Source organism: Corylus avellana, chromosome 1 (genome assembly GCF_965113065.1).
Source record: "Corylus avellana chromosome 1, dhCorAvel1.hap1.2, whole genome shotgun sequence".
NCBI lineage: Eukaryota > Viridiplantae > Streptophyta > Magnoliopsida > Fagales > Betulaceae > Corylus > Corylus avellana.
Genome location: NC_142490.1, coordinates 995,763 through 1,007,762, shown reverse-complemented (window position 1 = coordinate 1,007,762; position 12,000 = coordinate 995,763). Strand labels below are relative to the sequence as shown.

General features: G+C 33.2%; 2 protein-coding genes across 4 annotated transcripts; one reads left to right on the top strand and one right to left on the bottom strand.

The window, feature by feature from the left end:
• The first annotated feature begins 2,549 nt into the window (after positions 1-2,549).
• On the top strand, positions 2,550-3,903 carry LOC132171515 (uncharacterized). Of its 2 annotated transcripts, none has more exons than XM_059582845.2 (4): positions 2,550-2,773; positions 2,867-2,958; positions 3,032-3,271; positions 3,644-3,903. In XM_059582845.2, exons 1-4 carry the CDS (start codon positions 2,654-2,656, stop codon positions 3,873-3,875), a joined length of 684 nt encoding a protein of 227 aa, XP_059438828.2. In that variant the 5' UTR covers positions 2,550-2,653; the 3' UTR covers positions 3,876-3,903. The 2 variants fall into 2 exon arrangements, with proteins under 2 accessions (XP_059438828.2, XP_059438827.2); XM_059582844.2 differs by having other exon boundaries at positions 2,855-2,958.
• Positions 3,904-6,808: 2,905 nt separating this feature from the next.
• Positions 6,809-10,411, bottom strand: LOC132172602 (uncharacterized). 2 transcript variants are annotated; one of them, XM_059584125.2, is made up of 7 exons: positions 10,230-10,411; positions 9,330-9,404; positions 9,141-9,223; positions 8,710-8,866; positions 7,487-7,561; positions 7,281-7,387; positions 6,809-7,199 (listed from the first exon to the last, which is right to left on the bottom strand). In XM_059584125.2, exons 1-7 carry the CDS (start codon positions 10,311-10,313, stop codon positions 7,106-7,108), a joined length of 675 nt encoding a protein of 224 aa, XP_059440108.2. In that variant the 5' UTR covers positions 10,314-10,411; the 3' UTR covers positions 6,809-7,105. The 2 variants fall into 2 exon arrangements, with proteins under 2 accessions (XP_059440108.2, XP_088368501.1); XM_088512375.1 differs by lacking the exon at positions 7,487-7,561.
• Positions 10,412-12,000: the final 1,589 nt, after the last annotated feature.

Sequence of the window (12,000 nt, the reverse complement as noted above, 5' to 3'; positions counted from 1 at the left end):
GGCCTACGAGGGTGGTTCGGCCACCCCCATCTTGCAAAAGGGGGGTGGCTTGGGGGCCAACCTTTTTTTTTTTTTTTAATTTTTTTTTTTAACTTGGCCCTCTCCCAAGGCCATGGGGTGGCTTCGGCCACCCTAGACCGGCCATTGAAGCCACCCCCTACCCAAAATCGTGGTGGCCAGCCACCCCCTTCTTTTTTCTTATTTTTTTATTATTAGTATTATTTTTTTTAATTAAAAATAATATTTTATTATTTTTTTTATTAATGGAATATGTGTCTCATTTATGGCCATAGGATTTCTAAGAAAAAATCCTAGCCATGAACTGGATATTCTCGAGTCCATAATGGACTGGAGAGGATCCTATTCCCATTTAGGAAGTCTGCTGTGAGATTTTTTTACGATTTTTTGGACATATTCCCTAAACTTAGGGAACAAACTACTTATAAGGAGTCTGTCGGGAATGCTCTCTACTGTGAATGCTCTATATCCGACTTTTTTTTTTTTCTTGTAAATTTGTAAATTGTTTATTCGGAAATGTGAATTAAATGAACTGAACCTCCAATTGGGACACAAGAAAGACTTGTAGCATTACTTAGGCCTAAAAACTCCAATAACTAAAGAAAGTATAAGTACAAATTAGGTTGTACTTATACTTTTGATCCAAATTTAGATGAATCATACTTGAATTTTGATCCAATGGTGATTTTGAAAGCCACATTAGCTTTGAGAGGATAAAAAGATGATAAAAAAATGGTCCATAACATTACTCTAAATTATAAGTTTCATTTATATGTTTTAAACAATAATTAAATTTTGGTGAATTGTTTATTTATTTTATTAATTATATTTTCTAATATTTTTGATCAATTTTTGTTCAACTTTGTTTTTTAATCCTAACCCTCCAAAATTAAAATTCTGGTTCCACCACGTAGAGAAACATCACTATACATTATAAAACCCTTGCAAGAGATCCAAATTTGTTAGTTCTCAAAAAAAATTTTACACACCATAGAATTTAATAGTTTTATGTTTATGTTTTTTTGTTTTTCAACATTATCATATTTTTAATCGGGCCTACAATAATTATTTTCCGCCATTGGTAACAGAGGAGACGTTTTGAAGAAGGGAAGGGGGGGGGGGGGGGGGTTCGTCACCCTTATCTTTTAATGGAAGCCGTCCCCAAGCTGCTTTTTTTTTTTTTTTTTTAGAAAATTATTAACACAGACCAGGTGCCATATCCTATTAAAACATAAAATTTACTCGTCTTTGAAAGAAGGATCCGGCTTATTTTGCTGTAGTTTACACATGCTGTTAAAAGATGAAAGGCTCAGGTCGATTGTTTTGGCTATTTTTTAAAATTAAACTGTGTCGTTTTGGCTAAATGTGGGAAGCAAACGTGTCTCTCTCTTGCTCTTGTGAGTTGACGCCTAAAAGTTTATTGGTAAGCCTAGTATCCTCTTTTTTTTTTAAAAAAAAAAATTTGAATAATAATAAAAAGTAAATGATGCGATATTCAGAGTGAAAAAGTAAGAGTATTTTGATGTTAATTTTTTTATTTTAAAAAAATAGTGCATGAATAATATTGAGACAATAAAATGGTTTGCCAAATACAACCATGATTGTGGAGAAGTCATGATTAGGTAGTATTAAAATCTTTAGATCTCTTTTTTCTTTTTATTTTTTTTCTTCATTTTTAAGCTTAATTTGGACCACAAGAATCTCGTGCTACAAAATAATGGATAAATGCAAAACGAGTCTATATGGTTAGCTTAAATTACAAATAGCTCAATGTCCTATCAAAATGAATTTAGAGGTTCTTGAAATATGCTAAAAATTTATTTAATCCCTCAAATCAAATTCTGTTAAAACTGTTGATGGATTCCATTAAATGCCAACGCCAATAAAAATGACAATATGTCATTTTTAATAATAATTAAAAAAAACTATAAATATATAAAGAGTACAAAATTAATTTAAAAAAAAAAAAAATTGAAAAAAGAAAAGGGATTGCTGCCACCCCATTGGCTGCCCTACCCCTAAGGCTCTGTTTGGTAAATCCCTTTCCCTCCTCTCAATACTATTCACTTCATTTTTAAAATAAAAAAAAAATAAATAAATAAAATTAAAACTTTTTTTTTTTTTTTAGTTCTATATTACATAATTTACTTTTTACTTCTATTTAAATAAAAATAATAATTACAAAACAAAATTTATTCACTTTTTCATATCACTTTTTTACTTCTTTTTTTTTTTTTTTTTTATACCATACATTATTATTATTTATTATTATTATTATTTTTTTTTTACATTAATCCATGGACAAAGAGTTTACCGAGCAAAGCCTAAATCTTGCTACGTTATATCCGACAAACACCCACCAACACTACCCAAGACAAGACATTCCCGTACTCTTAAAATCAACAAAAATCTGGCTGGTGCTAATCCTGATTTTAGGTACGTGTATGCAACAAAAATAATAATATATTTTAAATAAAATAACAATTATTTATGAAGAAATGCTAAAGAGCCCAACTACCACTCCATGGCTCTGGCGTACATAAATAATTAAATACCCACCACTCTCCGATCTCCGACCTAGATCTCCAGCTAGCTTTAATCAAGAACAACATTCCAAACGCATCTGAAGCTGAGAATGTCGTCCCCCGTGAGTTCAGAAAAGAAGAAAAGGGTTCCCGGAACACCAAAGACACCTGAAGATGAGGATTCTCAGTTGAAGTCACGGCGTAAGTCGGTTCCCAGGGACATGCAGCAGGTATTCATTAACTACCCTCTCTATCTCTGCAATTACATGAAATCTTGGATAGATTTTCGGATTATGGGTTTCATTTTTCAGGTGTGTGGACAGGATGAGCCTGCAAAGAAATCCCCCTCAGATTTTAAAACGCTGGATTGCTCTCGACAGAACACGCCGGCAACGGACAACTCGCCTCTTGACAGGTATTTTCTTGTCTCAAAACTTAAACTTGTGTCCTCTTTTTGTTTTCTCCTTTGAAATGATGATTTTGTGCAGCAAGAGAAGTGGGAGTTTTACTCCAAAAACCCCAGAAGCATCATTGCGTGATCATGGGCCATTTACTCGCCGCCAGTCCATTTGTGAGAAGGAGCTGCCACGTAAAGCTCTATTCCCAGGACCAGAGGCAGAGTCCTCATGCGAATCCTCCTCTAAATATAAAACTCCAGATCTGTCTCATCAGAAGATGTCAAGAGGACCCATGACCATACCAGCAACGGAATACAGGCCTCTTGATAGGTACTCAATTTCTGTTATATTTTTCTTTAATTTAAATAAACAAAGTACTATCCTAAATTCCCTTAGATTTTCATGGGCTTTTTATGAGTTTTCCTTATATTTTAGGGAGGAGTATTGTTGCTATAGTACTCTTACAATCTCCTCCCCTTTAATTTAGAGAAAAAAAGTGCCGCGTGGAAAAAACGCTAGCTATATTGTGAATCTCTTCATTTCAAAATAACTAGTTAATTTGGAGATTTTATACTGTTACATTATCTCAAGGTTAAAGTTGTGTAATTGCTTCCTATTTGGCGTCTATTTTTAAAATTCAATGCATATGCATGCTTGCATTATTTTCTCCTTGATTAAAGCCTTTGAGTTGATCTTCTGCAGCACAAGCGATGGGAAGGCTATCAAGGCGCCAAGCACACATCCCCAAGAGGCACCAAGGAAGAGCCATCGCTCTCGTAGTCGTCTGCTCAACAACCCTGAGGCTGACATGGTGCTGCAACCCAGATCTCTATTCCAAGAACCTGCTTTACCAGAGTCCCCATGCGAATCCTCGAATTCCAATCGAGCTCGATCTATCCATCAGCGTGAGTTACACAAGGGCGGAGAATTTTAAAAGATTTATAGGGGAAAAAAAAAAAAAAAAAAAAGTATTTGGGGGAGGCTTACTAGAATAAACCTAGCTAGATAATTTCGTTTTCTGTTTTTCCATAGCTTGTTTGTAATCTCTAGCTTCTTTTTCTTCTTCTCTTTTATTCAATAACAGAGAAAAGGACAAAATGGGAGTTAGAAGGTGGGTCATTTTTCTTTTTTATAATCAATGGGGGAGGGGAGGTGGGTCTTTTCTATTATGCTTGTTTGTGGTCTCTGTGTGGTATAGTCACGGATGAAAGTACGTAATAATATTTAAGCTTTCAATTTTACATATCTACAGGTTTTATATATTTATATATTTGTAAGTTTTTTATTTTATTGTGATACATGTCATAATAATATGATTAGTACCGCGAATATGACACATTGAATTTCTATAAAATAAAATAAAAAGTAAATGTAAGTTGGATGTTTTTATATATATTACAAATAACTTATTGCAAACAGGTGTAATTATATATATATATATATATATATATATAGATTAATTTTACATTTTTTTTTATTGAAATAGTAATTTTTTAAAAAATAAAAAATAAAAAATACCTCCATGACCGTGCCATGGACCAACTCCATGATCAATGATCATGAATATCCTGATCCAAATATTGAATGCAAAAAAAGTAAATTCTTATCCAATGATCGATCTCTCTCCTTATTCAACCCCCATCTTTTATCAAGCATTTTTTTGGTCTCCACCAACTGGGGTCAGACAAGTAAATTATTAGTAATTTGTACAAAAAAGGCTAAATTACCAATGTTAGTAATCGTTTACCCAAAAGAGGAGTAAATTAATTAATAATAATAATTTATCTCTCTCTCTATGCCTTTTTTCTTCTTCTTCTATCCAGTAGAACAAGGGAAAGAAAAGGGAAACTGACAAAACAGTTGAATCCTTTCTATTATGAAAACTTTGTTAAAAGCGACTCCTTTCCACAACTAAGTGCGCACGTTTTTTTGCTGTCTGGCTTACTTTAGTTAACTGTCGGTTAAACTTTAAAGAAGGCCTGGAAGGAAACATTGATCGTCTTCTTGCATTGAGTAGTGCTATGCGGCTGCCAAATTAAGGCACCCTAGCGTTCGCAAAAAATTAAAAATTAATAATAAAAAAAAATCTGTTATATATGTTTTTTTAGCCAAATCTCTATGAGTTAATATTTAGGTTCTAATGCGTTAAAACTTGTTTTTGGATTCAAAACTAAAACTTAAGGGTGAAAGGTTAACTCTTTAGGGATGGTATCACCTAAAAGGGATTCGATCACTCTAAATTTAGTGCTAATGCTTCAATTTTGGTGCTAATACCTCAAATTTAAATTTTCCTTATAACATCTTTCTTCTTCAAAAAATAAAAATAAAAATAAAAATAAAGGCTAACAATTTTGACAGCCGAAAATCTCTGCTCTCTGGCATTTCATGAGAACGTGCATGGGCCACCTCTCATTGGCTGATTAAGTTCGTTGAAAGACGATATACATACTGCCGGAGGAATGCTACAATGCATTCTACCGACCATCTCCTCACCATCTCTTAACCTTTTCATCTTGATTATTATTATTATTTAAAAAAAAAAAAGAGAGAAGAGAGAGAAGAGATGGTGAGAAGATGGTGGGCAGAATGAAGAAAAGCATATCTCCATACTGCCGTGTGAGCCTCGAGGAGGAGAGTTGACCCAAGTTAGGCTGTATCATTGCTCTTTTACACCACCATTGACGCCGGCCAGCTGATCAGCTTGTTGCCATGTCACAAAAGTCAAATAATCAGAAAACAACAATGTCGGATGACTCGGATTAGCATAGATGTTTCACAGCAGCCAAATACGACTTTCGTTCATTATCAATGCAACTTGTACGTGGCCCAAAACCCAAATTAAAGATTGATCACAAGCATATATATAGATTGGTTTTGGAGTAGGTTTTATTTTTGGAGTGACAAAATTATTTTAATGTCACGGAAAAATGAGAATAGTTTTTACTATTTTGTGTTGAAAAATGCTATGAATTACATGTAGGGATAGTGCGAATTGAAAGAATTAATTAATGGCTATTTCCAATTTCCATCACTGCTTCTGGCGGCCTATTCAAAATTTTAATGAATAAATGGGAACATGCAAAAATGTGGGCAATTTATTTAAGGAGCAGCAATGCTGCATGATTTGATAAGAACCTCCAAAATATACTGCTTTGACAAAAGAATATTAATGGGGAACAATTGATACTTTCTATAGAAGATAGTACGATAGCCACTCTTTCAATTCGTACTATCTTCTATATATAGAAAGAATTATCCTATGCAGGAAATATATAGTGCAATTTACCAGTTTGAAACCATCATCTGAATCTTTCAAACCTAGCACAAATATTAAGTTTCATATCACCTTATTGAGCTTAAAAAATACCAACTCTAGGCTGTCAAGATGTCTTTATTGAACTTAAATACAAGTAAGGTCCCAACCTTAAAAACTACCAACTCTAGCATGGAAGCTCGCACTTGAATTAATTTTGTTTCATTTTTTGTTTTGGTTTTTCTCCTATTTTTTCACTTTTTAAAATTATTATTGGATTTGTGGAACCTATGAATTTAATATTGATTTTAAAAAGTAGAAGAATAAGAGAATAACTGGATGAAAAAATCAACCAAGTTCAATCTAATCGCAATAGATTGGCTTAACTCATCCTCATATGATAGGGCTCGATCAAGAGGCAAGGATTCACCTAGGAGCTGTGATGCAGCCCAACCCGATAATCGATATCAGGGACGGAGGGAGGGGGCTATTGGTATTGGCCATGCCCCCCTCCAATTCCTAATTAACAACAACAAAATTTTAAGGTAAAAATAAATAAAAATCAGCCAATGGACTCTTAGCAGTAAATTTGTTTGACTCTTAATTGTCCCTTATCCATAATAGTTTCTAACTCCGTCCCTGCCCGATAAATATAGCAAAAAAAATCTCAAGAGAAGTCCCATTTCTATGGAAACACTTTAAGAGGGGATTTCTTACTGCATATTTTCTTTTTTAACATCTTAATTATAGACTCTCGATCAGCATATAATAATATATAGTAGCATTGGTGATAAAGTTTTAGCTCTATGGATGTGCTTCTCGAGATAAGACAATCCACATCCAAGTACTGATGTTCTAGCTCCTTGTACCAACTCACGCCATCCGCAAGTGGTCAATGCAGAATTTGATGACTAGCCGTTGGGCCCTCCACCACGATTACCAGAGAAATCGAGACGAGAACCTGGAGGAAGACGAAGCCTAATGGGTGCTGGTGGGGTAATTGGGCTGCAGAAGAAAGATGATTTCAAATTAAGGTAAATGATGGAGAAAAGAAGATGATTTCAAAGTTAGAGATTAATTAATTACTTCCTTTGAAGAGCCAAGTGTTCTTCTGCCGGCGGTGTACATGTGCTCACACGATCAGACCGACGCGGAGTTGTGTAATTAAAGTGGTATTCCCTTGCAATCTCAACCTGGCCACATGATCGAGTGGCATATAAACATATATAACCGTCCATCATCAATGCAAAATCACAATTGCTCCACACACACACACACACAGGTGAACTTACAGCTTTTTTAGTTTTTTCAGAAACATGAGAAACATCACTCAGTTGGTCGTGGTGCAAGTGGCAAAATATTTCGACCTCAAATTCATGAAACAAAAAGGAATTAGAAACTCAAAACATTCAATAAATAGCACACCAAAAAGACAAAAATATAAAAATAAAAATAAAAATGCATATAGCAACCACAAATTAGACACGCATGCAAGTGTTGTGCGCACGAGTGTTTCTAATTAGAGTGCTGTCTTTACAAATTTGTGGACTTATGCAAATTATAGACACTGTTAGGAGATTAATACCTTTGGAGCGTCATAATATAACATATTGAGACACCACACAACTCAAAAACTTAAACTCATGAGTTTGGACCCAACAATACTATATTAACCACATACACTTCTTATATATTATCAATGTGAATTATTATATTCTTTTTACGCTCACAGATATACTCAACAATCAATCATTTATCTTATGTACATATAGGAGGTTGCTTTAGGATAAATCTCAGAATGATAGATCGAGTTCCACGTAGACCTTAGAACTGCATGTAGGACCACAAATCAAATCTAAGGAAGTATAACGACTGAAGAAGTCTCCAACGTTGCAGTAGAAGAAGAACTCTTCGAGGAGAAGTCCAGCTTAAAGAGACGTGCAGCAGTGGAATTCTAGCAATAGTACTGGCCATGGAAGTCCTTCTATCCATGGCCACATTTATCTTCCAAGTCTAGTTGTAGTAGTCTTCCATTTATATATATATATATATAGTACTATTACATATATATTGAGAATTTGTGGTTTGTTGAAAGGACTTAATAATTCTAGCATATTTCAATTCATTGTGGGTATCTATCCCAGAAGATTGAGATTTGTTGTATTTATTTAGGTTTGTTTTGGTGGTTGCATGTTGGTGCAAATTTCTTTGAAGCAATTTGAGTTCCAGCAGGTTCTTGCCGGAGGGATTTTGTACCTTTTGTGTTTTTATAAAAAAAGTTTATTCATCCAAAAAGAAAATTATGTATTAATTAGTATTTACCCAACCGACAAGAATAGAAGGGTACGTTCACTCTTTGACAATTGACAGGGTCGTACCTATCGATAATCTCAAAAATTACCAAATAAAGGAAAGGAAAACACACACACACACACACACACATATATATATATATATATATATATATATATATATATATATATATCCAAGAGATAAACAAGCAACAAGCAAATACCAGCAAATCCATTGGAAGCGACTCGAGCCATGCCTCTGACTGTGTCTCCGATATTGTTTGATAAAGAGCAAAGGGTTTGGCTGGGGACAGCTCAGACAAATCAAGACGAGAACCTGGAGGACGACCACCCCTATTTGGTGCTGGTGGGGTACTTGGGCTGCATGCAGAAGATCATCATTTCAAATTAAGATAATTGAAGGAGAAAATAAGACGATTTCAAAGCATATACCATTTGTGCTTAAAGCTTAAAGTTTATTGGAAGAGGTAAATTTAATTACTTAATCAATACTTTAGCACTCTTCCTCACGTATGTACTAAAACGTCCTTTTAATAGGTGAGGCCCAAAACATCACAAATTATCCCCAAAACTTAAGCGTATAGGAATAAGTAAATTTAATTACTTAATCAACACTTTAACAAAAATTAACTACCTTAAGTGTTCTGCTGACGCTGTGGCCACAGGAGAACGAGTAGGAGTCGTATAATTAAAGTGGGAACGTTTTGCAATCTCAACCTGGCCACATGAGTGCATGGCATATAAACACAACCATCCATCATCATCAACGCAAAATCACAATTGCTCTAGAGAGAGATAGAGAGAGAGAGAGAGGTGAACTTACGGCATTTGTAATTCTTTCAGAAATATGAGAAACATCACTCAGTTGGCTGTGACGCAAGTGGCAAAGTATTTCATCCTCGAATTCATGAAACAAAAACGAATTAGAAACTCAAAACATACAAATAAACAACACACCAAAGAAACAAAAAAACGCATACAGCAACCAAAAATTAGATATGCATGCATGGGTGCATGCAAGTGTTACGCGGGTCTTTCTAATTATAGTGCTGCCATTACTGCCTTTATTAATTACAAATCTTTTTATAAATTTTTGTGGTATTCTATAATTAGTGAAATAATTAAGTAAAAAATATAATTCTTAATTATTTCAAAAATTATGAACTAACAAGAAAATTATAGTAAAAACTGTAGTACTACGTACATTTTTTTTGTTTTTTTGTTTTATTATATATAGACATGAAATTAAAGGTCCTGCAGTCTTCTTCTTCTCTCTTTTTGAACAATGCAGTCTTATGTTTTAATAAAGACTCAACAGCAAAACTATGGTTCCAAATAAGGCCATCAAAATTTCAATAAGCATAATAGAATGATTTAACTTAAGGAGTAAAAGTTTCATAAAAGCAAAGATCTTTAGGACTATCTGTTTTGTAAGTTCTAAATATTATCTAAAAGCTGAAAACAAATATTCACAGCTTTCCACAAGCATAAATTGCCCACCGATCCAGATTGAAGAGTTAACTAAAAGTCTAAACGAGTCAAAGAATGCGTTAAAGAAATTAACAAGCACAGGGAAATCAGAAGGTTTCACTCTTTGACATGAAAACCACAATCTCAAAATCAGCCAAGTTTCTAAAAATAAAGGAAATGAATAAACATATCCAAGATTTCAATGATTACAGATAAACACAAAAAAAAAGAGTTCAGGTAAACAAGCAAATACCAGCAACTCCGGTGGAAGCGACTCAAGCCATGAGTACTCCGACTCACAGTTTTGAACTGGAGTTCTACTCGGAGTCAACGACATTTTACGAATATCGGAACAGCTTCTCTGTTGGGAAAGTCCTTTGATTCCAGAGCCTGAGCAGGCACCAGATCCAAAATCCAGCGGGTGTCTAGTGGGGGGTATTTAGTCCAATCATTGTTGTGTTTGGCAGTCTCTTTGCCCTTTCTTTAATTTATGTTAAATAAAAAAATTAATAATTAATTAAGAGTACCACTTAAACATTATTAATAAAAATAAGGTAAAATCCATTTAACCCTCTTAAATTACGACCTCAATATCAATCTACTCTACAAATTATCTGCGACAATTTACCATTTAAACTACCAAAACAATGACAATGTACCCCACAATACTAGTAAAGTGACAAAATTACCCTTATATAATTTTTAATAAGACAAAAATACCCATAAAATTTTGAAAAAATAAATAAATAAATTTTAGTATTTTTGTTTTTATTTGAGTAAAGATAATTTCGTCATTTTGTTAAAAGTAGGGGTACATTGTCATTATTTTGGTAGTTTTGAGGGTAAATTATCATTAGAGTGGTAGTTTAAGAGGGTTAAGTGAATTTTACTCATTAAAATATAACATCAAAACATTAATTAATCTTCTCATATGTGTACATGGGGGAAGCTTCGTAGGGAAGCTTTCTACGAAGCTTCCTAGCTTCCCTTTTTGGTTTAAGAGCCTGTTTGAAATTGCAGTGAAAAATAGAGTTTTTGAATATAGAGCTTTTACCTGTGACCTTTTGTCAAAAGTCCTATTACTGAAAAGCTATTTACATGTTTGGTAATCGCATGTCTTAAGTGTTTTTTTTATGTTACTGATGTTTGGTAACAAAAAAAAAAATGTTTTTAGTTGAAAAAATGACAATAAATGACATGTAATGATTCTTTTTTTCTTTTTCTTTTTTTAATATAGGCCGAGAAAAAAAAAAATCATTATGTGACACCAAATATATGTCATTTTACGTAAAATCATTATATGTTTTTCAATAAAGGCCTAAGGTTGGTAATGAATCTTAGTAATACATTACATATGTCAGTATTTGGTAATACATATGTCAAGATAATCTTCTAGCATTTTTTCAGTCCAAACTACTTTCTTTATATGAGTATCTGCCGTAGCAGCAACGTTGCTTTGACATTTTTTACTCATTTTGTCACACAATAAATAATCTGATAAAATTATAAATAAAAAGTGTGTTAAACACTATTAACAATTAAAAATTTGTTTAAATTGATCAATTGATAGAATGAAAAAAATCATATTTACATAAATAATATGCATGTCCATCAAACAAAAGGGCAATATCAAAAAATAATGGAATCAAGTTTTTGCAACCAAAAAAAACATTAAATAATTCACATGAATTCATTATTTTTTATGCCATTGTCACTTTCCCCTTTCATAAATTTCATTTATATATATATATATATATATATATATATATATAGAGAGAGAGAGAGAGAGAGCATGTTTCAGAATCTCAGTGTTGCAAAGGACAAAAAAGTGGTGAGAGAGAGAGATTATATATATAAAATGAAGTTGCTGGAATCAAGTTAGCGTTTTTGCTTAGGAAAAAAAAAATTAATTGCAAAGAAGAAGGCACGACTCGGTGGTGTGAGAGAGAAAGAGAAAGAGGTTACAAAATATCTCTGCCAAATCTCTGTGGTTCATAAAAAAAAAAAATAATAATAATTAATTG

Excerpts from the sequence above, each read along its gene's own strand:
- LOC132172602 (XM_059584125.2), bottom strand. The coding sequence starts at position 10,313 with ATGTCGTTGACTCCGAGTAGAACTCCAGTTCAAAACTGTGAGTCGGAG. Across the intron at positions 9,405-10,229 it reads CGCTTCCACCGGAGTTGCTG|GATGAAATACTTTGCCACTT; the intron begins GTATTTGCTTGT and ends CATGAATTCGAG. Across the intron at positions 7,200-7,280 it reads CACTTGGCTCTTCAAAGGAA|CCCAATTACCCCACCAGCAC; the intron begins GTAATTAATTAA and ends TTTCTTCTGCAG.
- LOC132171515 (XM_059582844.2), top strand. The coding sequence starts at position 2,654 with ATGTCGTCCCCCGTGAGTTCAGAAAAGAAGAAAAGGGTTCCCGGAACA. Across the intron at positions 2,959-3,031 it reads GACAACTCGCCTCTTGACAG|CAAGAGAAGTGGGAGTTTTA; the intron begins GTATTTTCTTGT and ends GATTTTGTGCAG. Across the intron at positions 3,272-3,643 it reads GAATACAGGCCTCTTGATAG|CACAAGCGATGGGAAGGCTA; the intron begins GTACTCAATTTC and ends GATCTTCTGCAG.